Source organism: Chanos chanos, chromosome 10, assembly GCF_902362185.1.
Source record: "Chanos chanos chromosome 10, fChaCha1.1, whole genome shotgun sequence".
Lineage (NCBI taxonomy): Eukaryota > Metazoa > Chordata > Actinopteri > Gonorynchiformes > Chanidae > Chanos > Chanos chanos.
The window spans coordinates 15998851-16021107 of record NC_044504.1 but is presented as its reverse complement, the minus strand read 5'-3'; the positions used below and the strand labels follow the sequence as shown (position 1 = coordinate 16021107).

The 22257-nt window shown below is 39.5% G+C and overlaps 3 protein-coding genes across 3 annotated transcripts; 2 read left to right on the top strand and 1 right to left on the bottom strand.

Moving 5' to 3' along the window:
• Positions 1–471: 471 nt before the first annotated feature.
• Positions 472–7647, top strand: LOC115823350 (latent-transforming growth factor beta-binding protein 3). Its single transcript, XM_030787400.1, has 8 exons — positions 472–523; positions 1309–1473; positions 2388–2526; positions 3591–3679; positions 4365–4415; positions 6356–6468; positions 6833–6989; positions 7352–7647. Exons 1-8 carry the CDS (start codon positions 472–474, stop codon positions 7507–7509), a joined length of 924 nt encoding a protein of 307 aa, XP_030643260.1. The 3' UTR covers positions 7510–7647.
• Positions 7648–9343: 1696 nt separating this feature from the next.
• Positions 9344–12202, top strand: mrpl35 (mitochondrial ribosomal protein L35). The gene is made up of 4 exons (XM_030786981.1): positions 9344–9381; positions 9984–10146; positions 10481–10625; positions 11819–12202. The coding sequence occupies exons 1-4, from the start codon at positions 9351–9353 to the stop codon at positions 12005–12007; spliced, it is 528 nt and encodes a 175-aa protein (XP_030642841.1). The 5' UTR covers positions 9344–9350; the 3' UTR covers positions 12008–12202.
• Positions 12203–15051: 2849 nt separating this feature from the next.
• Positions 15052–22092, bottom strand: reep1 (receptor accessory protein 1). The gene is made up of 8 exons (XM_030785908.1): positions 22061–22092; positions 19996–20068; positions 19707–19783; positions 19431–19551; positions 18745–18858; positions 17968–18145; positions 16214–16491; positions 15052–15129 (listed from the first exon to the last, which is right to left on the bottom strand). Exons 1-8 carry the CDS (start codon positions 22090–22092, stop codon positions 15052–15054), a joined length of 951 nt encoding a protein of 316 aa, XP_030641768.1.
• Between the last annotated feature and the right edge of the window lie 165 nt (positions 22093–22257).

Genomic DNA, 22257 nt, shown 5'->3' with positions numbered 1-22257 from the left:
GGGCTTTTTTTTCTTCTTTTTTTTTTGGAAAATCCCTGACAAATTTCCCTAGTGGAAATAACTAAATCACACTTCCTGTTGAAGAAATTACCTTATGTTTCAAAATGTCGTACTTTATTTCACAGCATGGTGAATTTTTTTAAATATCTAAACTGATAAACCGGTTTCAAACGATAGAAGAGAAAATTAGGTACATGTTATCTCATATAACGAGGATCATTGGGAGAATGTTCCACCTAGTGGCCTCTTGAAGAACAAAACTGATTTTTTTTTTCCCTTCCCACCCATCGGAGTTTAAGGAGAATCACATGGTACGTAGCTCGTCATATGACACTGATGATTCATCCAGCGAAAGAGGTGGACGAGGTGACTGAATCAGTTTACCACTTAAACTGTGTGTCCCCTCTGCTGGCGGAAGATGAATTCTGTGCGATGAAGTGGCGCTGTCATTAATCAAAGAATTACCTGAACATGGAGCGACTCTGGGCAGTTCTGTTTGTGGTTGTCACGGCTTGTTTATTCGGTAAGTCATAATGAAACTCTGTCAGATTTTATGGCGATTATAGGATCCAAATCTAAAGTATTCGTGAACTTGACTCTTAGCTTGCGTTTTTAAAGATTATGTTAGCTAATTTAGGGTTCACCTCGCAGATGTGAAAGCATTGTACCACTGTACTTTATACTTTTGAAAACTACTGGACTGTCACACTCCACTCCAGCGCTCTTGTTTGAAAATATTCTATATATTTTTAAAAATGTTTATTAAAGCTTCCTCGCTTTATTTCTTCTGGCTCTTATAGATACAGGTTCTGTCTCTTTATTCGTCCATAAACAGGGTAGTTTTATAGAGTTTTTCTAAGACTGTAGAGTCCATGGAGTCTGTGGCATAAAGGTCATGAGACCCGCTTTTCAGAATAATTACATTTCTGAAGTGGGTGTTCCAATCAAGACAGTGGCCAAGAACTTGGCTAATACGATTGCACTCACAATACCCACTCTGTTGGTCTCTGCGTTGGCTCCCAACAAAGTTCTGCTTTGTTTTCTTGTCATTTTCTCGTAACGATACATTTTAAAAGAATCGTACGTTGACAGAAGAAATGTAAATATTGCATATATCTTTATTTGTTCTTGTCATGTTTGCGATATTTTCTTCAGCCCTGTCAAATGAACTAATAATAATAATTAAAAAATCACAATTTGAAGGTGAGACTACCCAAAATTACTAAGAGAGCTTTGACAGCATTCAGAACTGCCTACCGGGTATATAACGTGTATTAACGTCAGTGGTCTGTTTGTCCCTCTGCCTAGATGGAGTAATAAACCAGAGCACCCTGGCCCCTGCTGTGACCAACGCTACAACCAGCCAGAGTGTGACCACCACCAGTCCCATCATCAGCACCACCCCACCCGGCTGCTCTGTCCTAAATGCCTCCACCTGTGAACCCTGTGCCCCTGGCCTTTATTATGACAACAGTAAGGTTTCAAGTAGTGATGTGTGAAATATGTGAAGCTCAGCCGAAGACAATCGAAAGTGACTTATCAGTGTAGACCACTCCTCCTTCAGCATGTGTTTGCCATCCCAAAACAAAGGGTTTCCACAGTTTCTCGTACTTCCTGCATTCCGAAAATCTTATCTCTCCCGTCTCCAGCTCTGTGCAACATTCCCAACATGACTCAGTTTGTGTTTCAGGTTTACAGGACAAATAAAAAACAAGATTATACTTATTTTAAAAAGAATTCTTAAAATTAGCTTTTGTTTTCTAAGTAGAATTGCAAATTTCAAGTCATTTTTTGCTGTTTTCATTTTATTCTTTTTTTTTTTAATTGTAGAGCCTTAGATTGGTTACAGGTGGGGATGGAAATATAATAACCCAGATGGAGTCCTTGTCCCTCACGGATTTAAATTAAGGCTAAACATAGTCCCAGGGCTATACATGTGGACATTAATATTTACATATTTACTTTCTGTGCATCTTGCCTGACTGAACAGTAAAAAATTGTACATAATTAAATACTAGATGGTGGAGGGCAGGAGGAAGAGAGGCATCAAAATGCAAATACAATAAAACTGAAGACATGAAGCAGTTAAGTTGAATCAGTATGATCAGAGAGCACATTTTTTCGTCATTCACATATGAGCTCTGTCTATACACTTCGGTGAACTGCTGTATTTTCTTAAAGTTGTTGTGCAAGAAAAAAGAAGAACAAACAGGCAGAGCATTAAGACATTAAGACGTAGTTTTATTTTTATTTCCTATTTCAAAAAAGTGGAATTTCCTGAGTAAATACATATCAGAGTGCACCGTCCATGTGACACAAAACTTATCATAACACTTCAACCCCCACTCCTTCCCTGTGTCTATTTCTTTCCCTTTTGCTGTGCCCAGACACTCTGCTGTGTTCCTGTTGTCCTGTGGTGGGGAGCTGCATGTTCCCAGGGGCGTGTCTGCCCTGTGACCTAGGCTTCTATCAGCCCCTGGCTGGGCAGCAGCGCTGTGTGCCCTGTATGCCTGGCTTCTTCTCCAAGTGAGTCACTAAAAACTGAGAGTTCAGAAATGAACATCATCTTTTTATTATTTCCCATTATGCATTTAACGGTAAATATATACAGTTTTCTCATGCTTGAGTGTTATAGGGTGATATTATAGTATGATCAGTTCATATCGGCTCTGAGAAGTGACGGTTCATTTGAATTGGAGTTGGAATTGACACTGCTATTGAGGTTGCAGAATTGGAATGACAGGGAATGTAAATCAATCTGATGAAATATATTAAACAGTATGTCGGGCGGCACGGTGGCGCAGTGGATAGCGCTGTCGCCTCACAGCAAGAAGGTCTCGGGTTCGATTCCCGGCCGGGCGGCCAGAGTCCTTTCTGTGTGGAGTTTGCATGTTCTCCCCGTGTCTGCGTGGGTTTCCTCCGGGAGCTCCGGTTTCCTCCCACAGTCCAAAGACATGCAGGTTAGGTGAATTGGAGACACTAAATTGTCCCTAGGTATGATTGTGTGTGTGTGTGTGAGTGTGATTGTCTGTGTGTCTGCCCTGCGATGGACTGGCGACCTGTCCAGGGTGTTTCCCCGCCTTTCGCCCTGTGACCGCTGGGATAGGCTCCAGCAACCCCCGCGACCCTAGTTAGGATAAGCGGCTTAGATAGTGAGTGAGTGAGTGAGTGAGTATGTTTAATCTATGGTTAGATAAATTACATAATAACCGATTTGATTCAAATGTAGCCTTAAAAGTTAGGGAACAACTGCTATTTCAGGCTGTAATGCTTTGTTTATATTTACGTGATTCAGTTTCCTTTGTGGAAACTGCTCTGTGTTTAGATATATTCGAGCAGAACTTTTGCTCTATTTCCATTCAAACATTCAAAACAGCCACTCAGTGTTCAACGTGTTGGATCTGTGCTGTGCATTGAATTGTATGGAATTCAGCTCAGCTTTCCCCCTCTTTCCACCTTTGCCCTGGTGCTATATGTGGGACGTACCTGTGTGTTAGTGATAAAGAGAGCAAACAAGTGAGTTGTGTATATATTCTTTTTTATCTCATTTTTTTATCAATCCGTCTGTTGTTCTCTTTTTTTCTGCCCAGTTTCTCTGGGAGCCCCGTGTGTCAGGCCTGTCCTGCAGGGTCTTACAACAACATGACTGGCTCCATCTCCTGTAGAAGCTGTCAACCAGGTAGCTTGGACCTATTTCCTGTGTTTTATTCCATCCTGTAACTCAGTTATTTAAATGAAGGGCATTATTTGTAACTAGTAATCTTTTTCTCTGTTTGTTACATACTGAGATAATTCTCCGCCCATGAATTCAAAGATAATGTGGCTAATTTTGTGAAACCCGGAAAGTGAAATGGTACCACACACGCTGTTAGGACTCCAAATGAAATTAAACCTCCAAATGTATTTTAAAAAAATACACCTTATGTATCTGTTCGATGATTTTCTAGATTTTAGATTACAGATTTAGATTACGTTCGCCATCCACTTTAATAAAAAACACCTACCTCACAGACATACTCACTGGGCACTTTATGAGATAAACCTTGGTGCACTATATAGGTTTACAGCTACAGACTGTAACGCATCTTTTGCCATGGGCATTTTGTCATCCGCCCTCTTTCCCACTCATCAGTGGTCAGTTTCTGACCACAGGACTGCCGTTGACCGGATATTATTTGGGTGACAGACTATTCTTAACACAGGGTGGGTACGTTTTTCTAATACAGTGGCCAGTGAGTGTAAATCTGCTATAGGTCAGATGGAAACATGTTTCAACTATGTATCACCTGTTGCGCAATCACAAGTGTTACGACAGACAGCACTCAATGTGTCATTGTTTGGTTTCTCTGTGTTTTTTCCCCCAGGTTTCCATGCATCAGGACAGAACGCCACATCATGCAGTCCATGTCCACAAGGCACATTCTGCAAGTAAGGACACACTCTTAGAACAGGTTCTTTACACTGTCTGAAGAGAGACTGTAGTGTTTTTCCATATGGAGCACACTAGTTTATTAGTACTGTGCAATCATATGCACATCCAGTATTCCACTTGTGTGTCCTCATGGATAATTCAGCTTTTTCTCCTGCAGTGGATCATAGAGTACTTAAGAATAGTGACCTGGAGTTCCTCTTGAAGGAACCGATCTCTCTGCTTGAGCCTGCAACTAAACAGAAACTTTAAAGCATGGAGGTTAAGATGTGCAAGGACAAGACATTGAAACTATGCAGAATTGTTGAGGATGAATGTATTAAGAACTGGAATGAACGGTGTCAATTAAAGCATTACCGGATGGCTCAGCCCTCGGGAATTATTAGAGGGTAAAAGTGCAAGTCTAGTTACATGCCCCATTGAGAAGCAGTTTTTTTTCTGCATTACAAAAGCTAATACGTTTATACTGAATCGCTCCTTGTTTGTACAGGTTTGATTTCAATGTAGCTTTAGCTTTTAAATCAGCTAGAATGTAAATTAGTGTTATGGTAAGTCAGTCCATAGAAAAGTTCCTCACGTGAGAGCTATTTCATGAACCTTTCCCTGTTTTCAGATCAGAGTCATATGCTCCCCTCCCTCAGGACTTAACTACTCATGCTTACAAACACAGCAGGAGTCTGTGGCTGCATTCATGAACAGTCTGCTTATCCTGCATGGATACTGTTACTGTTTCTATTATGTGTACGCTGAATACAATGAATTTAAAGACATAGAAATGAATAGGCGGTTGGACGTCTTTAAAAGTCGGAATTCCACAGTCGGCATTGCGCTGCTCCGTTCTATATGTTAGTTCTTAACATCTGAATGACTGATAAACATACCTTTCAAGATTAAAACGTCATTTCAAACTGCATATGCGGTAGCCTTGGAATGGTTATGATTGTATTCTATGTTCCTTATTTAAAAAAAAAAAAAAGTTAAAGCTATTGAAAAATTTGTAGTATAAACATTCTTCGTTTTTCAAAATACCTGTCAAACTCTGAAGCAAAACTTGCTGACTCTTACCCTCTCCGGGTAATATTTCCTTTTTAATCGTTCAGTTTCAGTTCATTTCGGTTCATTTGATATCTCTCCCTCTCTTTCCTCCTCCTCCCCCTCCCCCTCTCTCCCTAAAATAGCTCTAGCAACTGTGCACATTGCCCGATCTGTCCTGTGGGTACTGAGTCGCTACAGCTTGGTGCAAAGGAATGTACACCTTGTCGCCCAGGTAAACTCCAGTTTAACTTGAGCACTAGCACTGTCTACCGAACACTGGGTGAGACGCTGAACCTGGTGTAGTAGAAGAACTAGTCTTACAGTATTCCCTAGTTTTAACATAATTAGCGGCAGTCTCTGTAAATCTGTCTCAATCTTTAACTGTAAAACAAGGCCATGAAGAATTCCAAAGGAGGATTATAATGGGTAAAATTATCCTCAGCAGACACTCAAAAATTCATAACGTGTAATTACCGAAGAATTTGATCACAAATGCTGTTTAATATGAAGTAGTAAAAGAATGATGGTCTCTTAATGAGATCTTAAGAGTTAGAAACCATTCGTTAATACACGTGTTAAAATTTGTCACAAGCCAAGCTTGTGCAATCCGTTAAATAACCAACCATGCCCTTATTTAGTTTATTCAGTTGTGCTGTCTGTAGAAAAGAGCATATTAAATGGCTTGTTTGGGTGCCACTGGTCTAATTGTTGGTTTCGGCTGGAATGTTGAATGTCTTATTATGAATAAGGATGATGTAACAGTAATGCTTTTTTGCCATCAGTAGGAAAACAATATGTATTAAATGAATTGACATGTCTATGCAGAGACTTCAGAGACTCAAGTAATGTTTTGGTTTTTTTGGGTTTGTGTGCGGGCACTTTTTTGGACAGGTATGCACAAACCCTCCCACCTGACAATGTGTCAGATCTGCAATATAGGTTTTTATCAGATCCGCTGGGGACAGGAGAACTGCGACGTGTGTCCTGAAAACCACTACTGTCCTGTGAGTTTTTGAGTGACTTTATTCTCTCTCTCTCTCTCTCTCTCTCTCTCTCTCTCTCTCTCTCTCTCTCTCTCTCTCTGTCTCTCTCTCTCTCTCTTTCTCTCTCTCTCGCTCTCTCTTTCTCTCGTGCTTGCTCTCACCCTCTCTCTCTCTCTCTCTCTCTCTCTCTGTCTCTCTCTCTCTCTCTCTCTCTCTCTCTCACTCATAAAAAAAGTTGTTTGTTTTTTGTCTTAGGGAACAGAAAAGGTTCATAGTTAACGCCTGGATGTTTTCTGCTCTGCGGTTAAGGGCACAGACGTTTAATTCATGTTTCTCAGAGGGTTTTATAAACCAGTTTTCCACCCTGCCTCCACCCTCCTTGCAGAGCCCTGACGTAAATCCCATTCAGTGCCCCAGTGATGCCTTCTGCCCTGAGGGAAGTACAGCTCCGGGTTACTGCATGGAGACCTTCTTCAGAAAGGCAGGGGAGACATGCGAGCTTGCCCCTGTCACCATCGCTCTATTGGTCATTGGTGGGGGAGGTATGTATCCAGATCTTACCTTGCTATATAGTGCCCTAATAAAAAATAGCATGCTGGAAATATGGATACACCACAGAGCATCTGCTTGCTTGTTTCATGCAAATAACATCAACACATAGTCATAATAAATGTGAACCAGTCTAGTGAAACTTGGTCTGGAAATACCAGTTTACATTTGAGAATAGCAGTTATTTTAAAAACAGTTTGACACTCATTAATTAAAAGGGCAGTACATGTAACAGTATAAAAAATATTTCCCTCACAGGGGTTTTTTTTTTTTGTAACTAGAAACAGGCTGTCAGTAAAATCTAACCACAGCTTTCTTTTCTTCACCCTCAATCTCACATTAATACCTCATCCAGTGGCTCTCCTCTTCATTATCCTCATGGTTTTGCGACGGAAGAAGGACACAGACGGTGAGCTGTCTCTCTCGCGCGCGCCTCTGTTGCGAAAAGACCGTCCTGCAGGTCGTTCCTATGGCCTACCCTGTGATGCAGAGCCCGTATATGCCGGCTGGTGACACACAAACGAAAAACACAGAGACCAAGTCTCCTCACTCTCTTAACCCTGCAGCACTCTCCCTCATGAACAAAAGAACCACAGCAAATCATTGCCAGCCTACCTGTGCCTTCTCGAAGACACTTGGACTTTATAACAAATGGAATACCAAGAAGTGTAAGCACAAGTGTGACTGGACATTTTGAGTTGTTTTGCATCCTAAAAAATACGTTTTCAGTGAACAAAAAATTTATTATTTTATTTCGTGTTTTGTGTCTTTCACACGATAAAGTTACATGGATAAGTCTACTGAGAGAAATTTGGAGTCTTCCCTTTGTGGTCCTTATCTGCATTCCTTTCTTAAATTAGATTGCTGGGGGCCATCTTAATAGGTCACATCTGATCATTCTGTTGCCTTGTTTACTGTAAAGACATTTGATTGTTAGAAGCTGTTTGAATTCTGTGTTTTTCATTTTGTTACAATTTTTGCACTGGATGTCAGAGTAAACCAGGGTTTACTGCTCTAGACAATGACTATCTCATATACTCTGGTTGACTTATTCACCAAACGTTTTATTATACAATTTTTACATATGATCCCTTAAGGTACTTTTGTCATTGTTTTGTGTGGTTCTCTATGTGTAATATGTGTTTGCGCAACATGTTAGTTTTAAAAGAAACACTAGATAATGCTTCCAGGACAAACACTGGAATTTACAAAAAGCTTTGAACAACTTCTCTGTACTTTTTGCACTTGTGGACAAGACTTTAATTGTTCGAAACTGGATAAGGTTGTCCCAAAATACAAAATTTTCATTACACTAAAATGTATTTTATAGCTTTTATTTTTTGGTGCTATTAAATCATCAGTAATTGCTCTAACGTGGTTAAAATATAAAGTGATTAAGTGTGTGGCATGTGATCTGATTTCGCCCTGCCGACTGCACAAGAGACAGTCTCCAACTTCGCAACAACACTTCAATCATTCTCCCTAAGGACAAACTTTGCCTAAGGCAATATTTGGACCTTCATTTTAATTTTAATGTGGGCAGTCGTGTTTTAAACCTGGCATGTCTTCGTTGCTTTCCTTTTTATTTCAAAGTAAGACTCTTGTGGGAGAGAATTCTCAGCCTGGGCTAGATATGGCTGAGATCCTAGCCACACTGTTCACCTGCTTACAAAAGAGACAATCAAAGTTTTCAGAGTCTGATGCAGCATAAGTTTATTGTAAGAGCTCAAAAAAGCATACAACAAACTGAGCCGGTTCTGGGGGGAGAGGTGTTAAAACCATGTTCGCAAAGCACCAATTTTCATAGTAAATTCTTATCAGTTTCAAACACAGAATATGCATTGTCACAACTTATTTTGGTTGTGTGCACCTGCTCGTCACGCCTCGCAAATTCCCAGACCATTCTGTACATCATTGCTTCTGTTGTGCCCATATTTTTGATTAAGATCATCAGAATCTGTCACCAGTATATATCGCTCTTCCTTGCTAGATCAAAAAAGAAAGAACACACCATGTAATCTTGAACGTCTGACTGTCTGCACTCTCTGCACAGAGACGAACTCAAAGTACCTTTTCTTTTCCTCCATTCACAGATCTTTTTTTTTTTAAAGAAGAACCTAAACATTAATTTTAATACAAATGATTATACAGCTATGGAATCTTAATACAAATGATTACATTGATTAACTCCCATAAAAAAGGCTACATAACTGTTACAGTGATTTTCATGAAACAAAGAGATATTTTTCCCCAATAGTCTCTTGATTTGACTAAGAATGCACTGATGAGTTTTCCGTCCTTCACCGTTCTGTTTGTCTAAAGCACTTTCCGTAAGTTAGTCTTAGGAGTCCAAGATGGCGGCCACCTTGACGAGGGGTCTGAGTGGTATGTAATTTATACATACTGCAATAAGAATTGCTTTTGTGTTTGTATAATTGTGTAAATCACCGTATGACATGTCTCCAAGATGACACAGCCAGTTTATCTAGAAATTTTGTGAAGAAATTTGCCGGTTTGAAGTCCCCTCTGAGAACGTATATGCTATCAAGTTGATGGTTACGCTAGCTAGATTGAGCTAGCAGTTTTGAATTACAATGTCAGGCAGCATGCAAGCAGTGCTATGTTTTGGTCACATAGGCTTGAGTTAAAACGGGTAATATATCCAACTGAAAAGCTGGAACTTGTTGATCTGGTAGGTCAGATATCCACCATTTGCTGTGTTTGCAGAATTTACGTCTAAATCAAAACGAAAAAGATGCTAACTTCGGCACACACACGGGTGGTCAGGCTACTCTCAGTTTCTCTACTCAGTATCCATAATGGATATAAACCCCATATAAAGTTTCTCCTTGAAATGGAGTCTTCCCCTGATGTCTTTTATCTGAACCTTTTGGGCATTTACTTCAGCGATGTTATGTGACACATTATTCACGGCTTCTAATGTTATTAACGCTGCATTGCCGTCTCGACTGTCTGTCTGTAACCAGGTTTGCTGAGACCCTTGTCATTGCTGGGCAGGGACTGCTTAACACATGCGACAAGAACGGCACAAATAACCTCCAGATTCTCCACTTTCCATCGAAATGTCGCTCTTAGACCGCTGCCTCCAACTAGCGTTGTCCACTCTCCACAACAGAATATTTTACAGAGGTAAGAGTGGGACATAGTACTCCAGATCCACGAATTCATACCAGTTTTCAAATCCTTTGGCTCATATGGCACGACATAGGTTCCTTATGTTTCTCCTCCAACTAGATTAGGCAAACAATAAATCGTTATTATGCAAGCATTACATAAAAAAATTTTTCAACAAGTATATTAATATCATACTTGGCACAGACATCATTTTGTATTATCGGAAACATTATTTCCCTTTAGGTCTGCTGCACAGTAGTTTAGCCATGTTGCCATGTTGATGTTGTGTAGAGAAGTTTGTACTGGACTTTCTCCGCATACATTACTCGACATTTTCCTCTTTCCACAGGGTTTCCCCCCTCATACCAAACCTGATGCTGCAACCTAGTAAGAACTTAACATACTACAGCATAAAGAAGGGAAAGAGGAAGACTGTGAGGTCTGTAGTCGCTCGCTTTCTCAGGCTCCACTGTGGGCTATGGGTCAGGAGGAAGGTACGTTGTCATGTCAACAGTATGTCCTCTTTTAGATAGTCACCCTGATGATTACTTTGATAGTTGTTTTTTTTGTTTTGTTTTGTTTTTTTATCATTTTTGAATGTTGTTTAACAAATGTGTAAGTGTCGTACTGGTGCACTGATAAATGTAGCAGTCTAGTTAGAGGCATAAATATGACAGTCCAGTCCACTGTGGGACCATCAGCTGGGGTGTTAACCCCATAGCTGTTTCAGAGGTGTGGGACTTTGACATAGAATGAAATCATTTGTAAGTTACTCTGGATAGTTCATCAGTTAAATTAATAAATGTCAATAGTTTCTGTTTACTGTTGGTTCCCTTGTATATATCTGTGTTGTGGGTAGACTGTTTCTTACTGTTGGTGCCCTTGTATATCTGTGTTGTGGGTAGACTGTTTCTTACTGTTGGTGCCCTTGTATATCTGTGTTGTGGGTAGGCTGTTTCTTACTGTTGGTGACCTTGTATATCTGTGTTGTGGATAGACTGTTTCTTACTGTTGGTGCCCTTGTATATCTGTGTTGTGGGTAGGCTGTTTATTACTGTTGGTGACCTTGTATATCTGTGTTGTGGATAGACTGTTTCTTACTGTTGGTGACCTTGTATATCTGTGTTGTGGGTAGACTGTTTCTTACTGTTGGTGACCTTGTATATCTGTGTTGTGGATAGACTGTTTCTTACTGTTGGTGCCCTTGTATATCTGTGTTGTGGGTAGGCTGTTTCTTACTGTTGGTGACCTTGTATATCTGTGTTGTGGATAGACTGTTTCTTACTGTTGGTGCCCTTGTATATCTGTGTTGTGGGTAGACTGTTTCTTACTGTTGGTGCCCTTGTATATCTGTGTTGTGGGTAGACTGTTTATTACTGTTGGTGACCTTGTATATCTGTGTTGTGGATAGACTGTTTCTTACTGTTGGTGCCCTTGTATATCTGTGTTGTGGGTAGACTGTTAATTACTGTTGGTGCCCTTGTATATCTGTGTTGTGGGTAGGCTGTTTATTACTGTTGGTGACCTTGTATATCTGTGTTGTGGGTAGACTGTTTCTTATTGTTGGTGCCCTTGTATATCTGTGTTGTGGGTAGGCTGTTTCTTACTGTTGGTGCCCTTGTATATCTGTGCTGTTGCTAGGCTGTTTCTTACTGTTGGTGCCCTTGTATATCTGTGCTGTTGCTAGGCTGGATACAAGAAAAAGCTGTGGAAGAAGTCTGCAGCCAGGAAGAAACGTTTAAGGGAACATGTGTTCTGCAGTAAAACTCAGTGTAAAAAGCTGGACAAAATGACCACATCGTTCTGGAAGAGGAGGAACTGGTACCTCAATGACCCCTATCAAAAATATCATGATCGGGTCAACCTTGATGTCTAAAACGGGTCCGGCCACGAGCTGTCTGAGGTTCACACACATGGAGGAATGCTATCATCATGAGCGACTGCACTTGCTTTAAATTTTCTGTTTTGTCATTGTCATGTAGACCACATAAAACAATACATGTAAAATGTGATGAATTATTATCATTGGAAAGACCAATGCATGAAAAAATAAAGCTGTTCAAATCAGTGACTTATTGCTAAGTGTGGATAAAATATAAACTTTTTTTAAATTCAGTTCTACAAGTTGCCAGGTTGAATTCTAACTTGAGTCATTTCCATATTATTACTTGATGCTGATTTAAGATTAATTTGCTGCCACTAATGATAATATTAATGAATAGAGAAGTGAAGAAAGAAAGAAAGAATAAATACACTGGACCACACCCCTGGTTTTAGTGTGACTCAGTTTTAATAGCTAGCATCAGTACACCTGATTATGCATTTGGAGGGAGTTTAGACAACAGACAAATTATCCCGAATTTTGCATCAGTTTTTTTTTCCACACAACCTTCATAACATGAGAAATGTACTCTGGCCTGCCAGATATTAAGAGAATTATTTTGGAAGGGTTTTTTTTTTTTTTTGATACCCAGACATTACCCAGAGGCCACAACTCGTTTTTATTCATAAGCAAAACAATCAAAATGTAATTTAATTTTTTTGTCCTCCCCATAAATCTCAGTTTTGAAGTGCCTGCGGTAAATGGAATACGTGTCATGTTCTCCTCCCCTCTTAACGGCTCTGGTAGCATCTCTCAAGGTTTAACAGTCCATAAATGTCTCACATGAGCTGCAGTTCAGTTCATCTGAAGAACACTGAAGGCTTTACATAAGATCAGAGAGATAAAAAAAACAAAAATAAAAAACATTCAGACACTCCTAACTTCAATCTGTTAAGTTTAGGATGAAGGCATTGACACTTCCACACAAAACAATGAAAAAATAATTACCAACAAATTAGAATTTCATTAGGTCGTATCATGCACTATTGTTCTTTACGTTTCTAAGATAAATTATCTGCAGAAGAAAAAGTGATGCAATGTAAGTGATGTATTTTCTCCTTGCTCTTTTGCTGTTTTATTTCTCCCCCAGACATAAACACTGATGCCGTTCCACAGTTAAAGCAAGTATTTCAACTTCTGTCGTGAGTTATTATCCGTCCATGCGCGTTCCAAGCCTGTATCTGTGCATTGGTTTGACTGTACTTTGGAAAAGGTGTTTATTTCTGTATTTATTTCACATGTGCAAATGTAACTGTGACATGATGAAGCAAGCTGTACCTGAGGCAGATAATGCTGAATTAGCTACAGTATTTGAAAAACAGATCACAGATTTCTGCTGTTATGTTTAAAATCACGCCACCTGAACATCTGTCGCTGACTCGAGATTCAGCCACATGGGATTTTAAACAATTCCAGGCTGATGTGGGTTGAAACCTTGTACTTAAAAGCAAACTGTTGCCGCTTCCGCTTACTGGCATTACCCAGGGCTATATAATCGTGGACACATGATTAAAAGAATGATTAGAAAATACACCTGATATATAATAATGCTTGGTGTTTTGCGTTTAGAAATTAATGGAAGAAAACTGCACAGTGTAATTAAAACCATGAAGAGAACCAGACTATTTGGTGCCCTCCAGTGGCTAAAAGTGTGTATTACAATAATTCTCTGTATACGTGAAGTGGTCTATTTAGACTGATCATTAATGATACTATGACCAATACAAAGACAATAGCATAACTCAGGCTAGTTTAAGCACCACTACGGTACAACTTACATATCAACACTGATCACCACTAACTGTACTGTGACAGCTTCTCAGGAGAAAAAAAAAACACCATTCAGATTGTCAAAATTGCACTGGAACCTAGGCAGAAAAGATGAAGCATTGAAGACTACCATGTAAAGTGACTGACAGCGCTGTACTATGACTAAGCCAATTAATAAATAAATTCATTTGATTAGACCCTGAATAACCTGTAGTGCAAATTCACTTTAATGAAGTAACGTAAGATGTACTGCTTAGTAGTGTTTGATTCTGATTACATTTTATTTCAAATGAAATGTGTGTTCTGTGTGGCCACATTGAAATAAAGCACAGTTTGAACAGGTGTCATACTGTTTTAACGCCTTAACGATGATTTTAAATCTACTGAATCTATGAAAATGTACTGAATACAGCATTAATTAAGACAGAGGTAAGAGGCAAATTATTTTTGTGGCTCAGCTGAAATATCACACTTGTTTAAATTTCAGAGAATTCTAGAAAGTCACAGCATTGCACATTGTCATTCTTAAATGATTTGTCCTAATGTAAATCTTTTTTTGTTTTACAACATCTCTCACAACATCGATCTGAAATGATGTGTAAGTGGGTACAGAAACGGTCTGAGACAGTATCAAGTCTGGATAGACAGTCTCCCGGCGCCTCTGCCGGTCCAGGTAACTCATGCTAAAGGACTAGCCAGTCTAAATAATTTTGTAATACTGTCGTGGGTCTGGTTCGTCCAGTTTTCCCTGTTCAGGGAAGGATGCAGTTAAGGAAAAGAATCAGGTAACTGCTCTAGAGACTTGCCCCCGAGAGAAAGAGAGGACACCTTCACAAACAGTTACCTAGTTAAACAGTGGTATGATCTGAAGAAATCTACTATGTGCAGTGAAGCGACACATATTTTTTTATATCCTAACATATCAACCAGCCAGACAGACAAACATGCATTTGTCTCTCCCAACAATGTATAAAAAAAGAAAAGAAAATTCAACAAAATATTAAACACTCAACCAACAGTAAGTATTTACAAAACAAACTGAGGTCAATGACCACAAACTGACCGCTAGTGTCTCAGAATGGTTTCCCCTCACAACTGAGTGGTAAAAGTTGTTAATCATGACTTTGGTAACCTCATTGGGGAAAAACACCACTTTAAACATTTATCTTTTGGATGCATTACCATTTTTTTTCACTTTTTCCATCCCCCCCGAATTGTCTCGTTGCAGCAACAGCAGCTAAAGCAGTCTTGGAGCGTTTGCACAAAAGTCACATGGCTTCACTGTTTGAAGATAGGGCATTCTTTGATCTGGATCTGGTGAGAGGTCTTAAAGTTCTAGGAGGAGGCTACAAGACAGGAAAACAGAGAGGGAAGAAAAGGCCCGGGGTGGAGGGGGGGAGGGTGTTGGGAAGGGGAAAGAAGAGAAAATAGGTTGGTTAAATGTTGACTGTTACCCAACCAGCAAACAAGTTCATGAGTAGCGCACACTATGGTTTTACTTGTGACACGATGTTCATGTTAAACACGAGGTATTACATGTCTCACAAGCCTTTAGTCAGCTGATGAGAAGAGGTTCCAGTGTGTGTTTGATACACCTAGATCTGAAACCACTCGAACACATGGCGAACAGGCTTAAAGAAAGTGGTGAACGCATGACTGGGCATGCTGTATAAATAATACGTGGTGTCTATGAAAGGGGTCGTTGTTTCGTGAAGCTTGTGAATATCAGGACAAAAAAAAAACATATATCTGTCATTTCTGTATGATGTATCTGTTTCATAATCATAATAGCAGTTCACAAACAGTTGCTGCAGTAATAGAATAAAACCAAAAGCTTTGACAAAAACCTTCTCATTTTCACACACTTCTGAGAACAGAAGACACAGCCACATCGATCAACATATCGATGAATATGTATCAGCATGGCATGAATATGGCATCTCTATCAGCTGAGGATTTGTTCTGTTTATCTCTGGATGCTCCATTTGGACTTTACAGGGCTGTTATCAAACACATAAACATGCACAGTCCTGCAGCAGGCCTCTGAGCTGTTTATACAGGCATCAAAACAAAACTGCTAACCTAAAATATTCGCATCTCACATCAAAGCCTTTCATATTGGGTTAATGTCAAGAACTCTATTAAAAACAAGTGAAGAACAAATTCATCAACTCAAATTTCCCACTTTCTACAAGTCGCAGTGACGAAACACCTCCCAGAAAACGTGCCCAGCAACACGCCAGTTCATAGTGCTCAATAAACCCATTACACAATTGCATAATGATCCTGTAATGCATGACAACAGGGGATCAGAGGTCATCCAGTGATGGAGGTTAGTGATTCAGTGGGTTAGTAACACCCAATTGCTAGCACAACCTAACTGCAGCTAAGCAGTTAGTCAGGCAGGCACTGGTAAAAAACCCAGAGTACCTCTGGAGCCCGTCTCTTAACCAGCCTGAGCTGAGGTGAGCCTGATGGGACGTCCCCCTCTTGGACCCTCTCCTCAGGCCGATCTGGAGCTAAAGGTGCTGGGGGTGGTGGAGAGGGTGGAGTGGGTGTGGTGGGGAGTGGGTTGACAGGGTCGTCCTGGAAGGGCTTGGGGGCAGGGAGGGTTTGGGAAGGTGTTGGAGTGGAAAGGGAAGGCACCTCCACAAAATCACCCTGATCCAAACTCAAGACCTCATACTCGGTCATGTCAAAATCTTGCCCTGCTCCACAAGAGGAAGGCAATGACAATATGGTATATAAAAAAATAATGATAAAATCAAAGATGTATGCACATATTGTTTTCCTTTTTAAAATATTTTTACATATTGTTGTTTTCCTCTTTTTTTAATCGTGCTTTTTATACTGCTGTATAAAAGACAGCCAGTTGAAATCAAAGAGGTTCCAGTTCTTATCTTAACTGCTAATAAGGGTCCAGGAAGAAGAAAAACTAAGGTCCAGACATCTCCTTGAAAAAACAACCCTTTTCATTCAATAAGCAAGGACAGTTTATAATGTTTCATTACTTACAGGTCACTACATTTCAAGTTCATGAAACCAAAAACAAGGCAATTATTTCAAAAGCTCTGTTAGTCTACCAAGAAAGAAACAGAATGAGAGAGGTGCTTTGTTTTCTGTAATTTGTCCCAGTAGTACAGCCTGCCTATACCCTATGAGATAAATGGCAATTTGTTTGAAGTCATCAAAAAATCATTTTAATAGATGTCATATGACAAGATAATTTAAAGTATGTTTGATTATTTTAAATAATGCTCATGATCACGCGCGTGAGAAAAGGTTAGTATTTTAATCAATTATGTAATACTTATTTTTAAAAAAATCACATCCTTTACCGGTAAACCATTCAGAGACCTTTAATGATGAAAAAGAAATTCTTAACCTCAGTAATATCCAACTTCAAGACACATTACACAAAAATTTTAAGGCAAGCTAAGAGTTCCAAATAAGCAAACATTTTTACATAGTCTGAGAATGCATTATGCCGTAACTTTATCTAAACCAATGTTGTTACACAGGGTAAATCCCAAGGTTAATCATGAAAGGAAATGTCACAGATTTGCTATGCATTCCTCTGGTTTCAGTACGCCACAGATTCACCATTCAGTTACAGGAATAGAGATCTAAAGGTCAGGAAGATGGATAGGAGAAGGTGTGTGAGGCCACACTCATACAGTTCATCATAATATTTGTCAAGACAAAAACAGTCCCTTTTTCACTGTCTCAGCACTTTTTGAATTTTAAAGTGTACGGAGAAACAAAACCACTGTTGATTATTCAAACTATCCAAACCTCCTAAAATCAGTGCCTTTCAGACTGTAGAATCCATTTTGAGAATAAATTATATCTGCTTTTCAAGCGTTAAACAGTCTGAACTTGTAGCTATGTGGCTGATCAAAGACGTTGTAGAAGACTCATATTTGCACAAAAATCAATATATAACCACCAAAAGATGTAGCTTGGTTAAAAAGCTCAAATCTAATCCCTATCCACACATTAGGGAGTCAAACCAAATACAGTGCCATGCCACAAGCTAGTGGCACAAGCCAATGGAAGACATTTTAAGGAAAACAGAAGGCAGTAGTATAGTAAGTTAGTTGCTGTGACTGCCTGTTTTTTTTTCCTGACAGTAGGGTTGCAAGCTTAAAGAATAATGAAAGTGGTCGCTGGGATAGACATACCCTTGCCGTAGCCGCTATCTGATTTGCTCCGCATCATAGCCCGCGTTCTGTGCTGTCCAGCAGCGGGTTGAGTGGAGGGACTGGCCTTGCCTTGACTCTGCCCCTTCTCCTCAGACTGGAGGGACGTCAGGTCTTGCATGCTGAAGCTTCGAAGTCTTTCTGACAGCACACCTTGACTCTAGGGTTGCAATGACGAAAAGTCAGTTAGACAATTAGGAAATTTTTTATCTCATTAGTTTGACAGTGAGTCAGTAGCCAAGGATTACAGAATTCACTTAAAGGGGATGCATTCAAACTGGGTTTAAGAAGTGATATAAGAACGACTCACCGAACAAATATCACGTTATTCTCACTAGGGATATACAGACTTTGCTAAATTACTGATTGAGTGCTAAAACTACCTGCACAGGACCTCCATTTCAGCAACGGAGAAAATATACCAGCACTTTCATCACATTAGCTCAATGAAACCAAAATCCACCATGACAGATGATAAAATACACTCCATAGTTACAGTGCATCAGGCTTAACATCAAGTCTAACAACAACCTTTAACTGAGACGACATTCAGCATGTAGCATGGCCACTCATGTCTTACTGCTTTATTTCAACATTGTCCTCAGAAGTGGGAAAGTGTTAACTCATTCTTATCACATTAAAAAGGACTTATTATATAGACATTATACAGATTAGAGAAAGATAAACACAAACTGCTGCATGACATGAAGCACTTCCTTTAGAAACATTCTCATTTTTACTGCTTTATGAGTCAGTTACCTTGGTGGCTGCCATCACGGCAGCTGTAGCTGCCACATTTAGGCCTTTCCTTCCAAAATGCACTAGGGTGTCGTAGCTTTTGTCCTTTGCTTGGCATATATATTCATCAATGTCCTTGAAAATCAATACAAACATTGACAGACAATTACAGGAGAGGTCAATAAAAAATGTTTTGTTTGATTACAGAAAAATGTTGCCTGCTAATAATGTTCAACGTAATATTTGGCCCAATGCAAGACAGATTTGCACTTTACTACTGGCAGACTAACAGAGTGAAAAGAAAGCCACAGGAAACACTGCTTTTGTTTTTTGCTTTTTAACCCTCACTTCTTCCCTCGTGGCCTTCCTGACCAGTTTCCTGCCTCACAAATAAAAGGGAAAGGAAGACCAGGATGGAAAAAGTTATACTATTTCCTCACCAACAGTCATCCTCTGCACAGTTACCCAAAACAATATCATCCAAGCACCTACATGTTGTCCTTTTTCACCAGTTAACAGGTCAAAAAGGTCAGCACACACTTCCTCACAAGTGCTCACCAACACAAACCGGATTCAGTCCATGTGCTTTGAGTGAAAATGTTTTCATTTCTAACACAATAAATAAAGCAGATACAAAATGCAGTAATTTAATGGAAGTAGTCTTAAATGGAATGATACAGAATCTGATGGCAATGAGCAGAACTTACCTTTTCTTTTGAGGACAGTGTGGGGTGAACAAACTTTCTATAAAGGACACTGGATCCCTTTGTGTATGGTGACAATAACCACACCACAAAGGCTATTTTCAGCTCATAATAGAAAGGAAGCCTTTAAAAAAAGATTTAAAAATGAAAAACAAACATAATGGTTATATCTCTTCTGACACGTGGAAATCTTCGATAAAATCAGTAGCAATACAGCTGATGCATACAAAACACAGAGATACAAAGGTAGATGAGCCAAATGTTGAAAAATGTCCTTACCAGCTCAGAAAGATATCTGTGATTACTTCTGCAGTAGTAAACAATGCAAATATTATCCAGTACATCATCCATTTTACCTGGTTGGAAATAAGGCACAACTTTGATCGCTCTGGGTTGCTAGATAACAAATTTTCACATATATTTACACACACACACACTTACTGCAGTGAAGACAACCAATAAAAGATCATGGGATCTATGTTACAGCTAAGTATTATGCATAAAATATGATTAAACACTTAAAGCTAAGAAAACCAACTCTGATGTCTCAGTATTGTTTTATACTCACATATTCTCTAACATCCTTCGACTTGACAGCTTTGTATGAAGAATAGGCAGGGTATAGTGTCCCAAATATGAGCCTGAAAGCGACAAATCAATCATATTAAAGAGTTTTTCTTTAAAATTCCTGCAATATTTGGAGGTGCTACATTTCTTTCCCTGAAAGTACAACCAAAAACACTGACAAAAACTCTTGAAGAGTCACTGGAGTATATCTTGCTTATCCTAAATCTTGAGAGCACCTAGGTAGAACCCATGGTCCAATTTCTTAGAAGAGCATTCTGTGACAGCTCTAAATTTATACCCCTTTATCAGGAGGTGCTGAAAGGGAAACAAGAGGCTACAAATCTCAAACAATGAGGCAAAAAGTGTTCCTTCCCATTTAAAATGCAATCTGAGATATGAAGAATTTATTTTGTGCATGGAATCACAAGGGAGAGTTTATGAAATAGCAATGTCCAAAAGAAAATGATCACCATTTGGAGAAATAAAGTTGTACTTGAGTGCTTTGAGCTACTGTCTCAGACTGTGGTATGTAAGCAGACAAAGAAACCTGTTGACAATACCGCCTGTACAATCTCAGGCTTACACAGAGGTGTTTTTGTGCCAATATTTACGTTACAGTAAGTACACTTTTCTAAAACGTATGCGTTATTTTGCTTGGCTCTTCAACGGCTGTCGTGTGTATGGCTTATGCGTCGAGTCACACACTTTTCTGTGACCCTGTTTATATTCCAAGTTTACATTCTGCATGCTTGATAAAAATAGCCTAGCAAGTGAATGAGCATCATTCCTGAGCGCATTCAAATGATATTAAATGTGGGGCTGTAACTAAACGAATGAAACCATAACATGGTTGCGTTAAGCCTAAGCAGGGAGGAAAACGAGACTGGTTCCAACGTTTTCGAGGGCCCAGCGACTGATTAGCACCTGTGCTTCCAACATTTCAACTTAGGATCAGTGCCCTCTTCGAGAAACAACTCAGCAACAGCTGCGCGTCTGACCTGATCAAATGACCGACCTACATAACACTTGCAGTAAAACAGATCGCAATGCAGTCCAAAAATTCCCAAAAGCTTATCGTCAGCGTCAAATACAAAACGTCTAAACTTTTTAATGGCTGTGAGAACAGCGTTAGTTACTAAAACCCCCTAATGTCGCGATATGTGATAAGATTAGCTATAATTAGTGTCTATCAAAGCTGCTTGATATATAATGTTCTGCACAGGTGTATGAAACCGGATATTTGTATCTAAATTTAATTTAATTGCTATTTAAAGATTTTCTTTCATGTAGACTCAGAGTCACATACTGAATAACACAAACATCCATAGCTATATAATTGAGAATCAGGCTGTAGACCAACCGGGTGAGTAGAAAATATTATTTAAAACATTTAAAACAGTCCGAACCAAATTTGTCCTCCATTCTAAAGCACATCATTTCGGTCAAATGTATGATTCATTCAGTTGTTTTTCGCATCAACGATACGTACCCTCTCTAGGTGCATTTTAAGGCTTGTCTAGGTTTGACAGACCCACTGTAAACAGATTATTTACACCTTCGGTTTCAGTTGTGAGGTTTACTATAATTTTAACAAATCGAGTCAGATTTCTGTAGACTGCAGTTCATTCATATCACATACACAGTCAATTCAACTTAAAAAAAATCTAACCATGTAAACAGCTGATATATAATTGGAAAGATCACGTCACCATGTCTTTGTCTGGCCCGTAGTCAAACGCATAGAAATTGCCTGTTCTATCTCACACGCCCAGGTTTGTTAAGATAACAAACCAATCAAGTATAGAGCTACCGAAAAAAAGAACATATGTGCCAGTGGTTGTCTTCTGTTTAAAAACCTCCATTAGAGCTGATATTCTCTGTAATTCTGCTCTGCCTAGAAATAGGAGTAAAGTGTAGTCCTCCGTATAGCGGCCACCGTTGACATGCACCTTATGCCCAGACAGAAGAAACAATAACATGTCCCTGCAAAGGCAGAACATTAGCAATTGTACGCTTGAGTGGACAGCCATATAAAGAAATACTTAGATTTGTGAAAAAAGACTTACACGACAAGTCTAGATATAATCCACGAGACCATTGCGTTGTGAAGGCAGGAGAACGTGCAGTCAATAAGGAGGAGTTTTCTTCGCGACGGCTGGCAGTTACCATTTGACAGGCGCGTCAGCGCAAGCGTCGTACACAAGAGCTGTGATCCAGGCGCTTGTACGAATTAGATAATAATTATCGAGGGAATATTGTCACA

Bases quoted from the DNA above. Each gene is read 5' to 3' on its own strand.
- LOC115823350 (XM_030787400.1), top strand. From the start codon at position 472: ATGGAGCGACTCTGGGCAGTTCTGTTTGTGGTTGTCACGGCTTGTTTA. The intron at 2,527-3,590 runs GTGAGTCACTAA...TTTTCTGCCCAG, and splicing joins ATGCCTGGCTTCTTCTCCAA to TTTCTCTGGGAGCCCCGTGT. The intron at 6,990-7,351 runs GTATGTATCCAG...TACCTCATCCAG, and splicing joins ATTGGTCATTGGTGGGGGAG to TGGCTCTCCTCTTCATTATC.
- mrpl35 (XM_030786981.1), top strand. From the start codon at position 9,351: ATGGCGGCCACCTTGACGAGGGGTCTGAGTG. The intron at 9,382-9,983 runs GTATGTAATTTA...GTCTGTAACCAG, and splicing joins CTTGACGAGGGGTCTGAGTG to GTTTGCTGAGACCCTTGTCA. The intron at 10,626-11,818 runs GTACGTTGTCAT...TGCTGTTGCTAG, and splicing joins GGCTATGGGTCAGGAGGAAG to GCTGGATACAAGAAAAAGCT.
- reep1 (XM_030785908.1), bottom strand. From the start codon at position 22,092: ATGGTCTCGTGGATTATATCTAGACTTGTCGT. The intron at 16,492-17,967 runs GTATGTCTATCC...CTTGTGGAGCAG, and splicing joins AGATAGCGGCTACGGCAAGG to GGCAAGATTTTGACATGACC. The intron at 15,130-16,213 runs GTACTCTGGGTT...CCTGTCTTGTAG, and splicing joins TTAAGAGACGGGCTCCAGAG to CCTCCTCCTAGAACTTTAAG.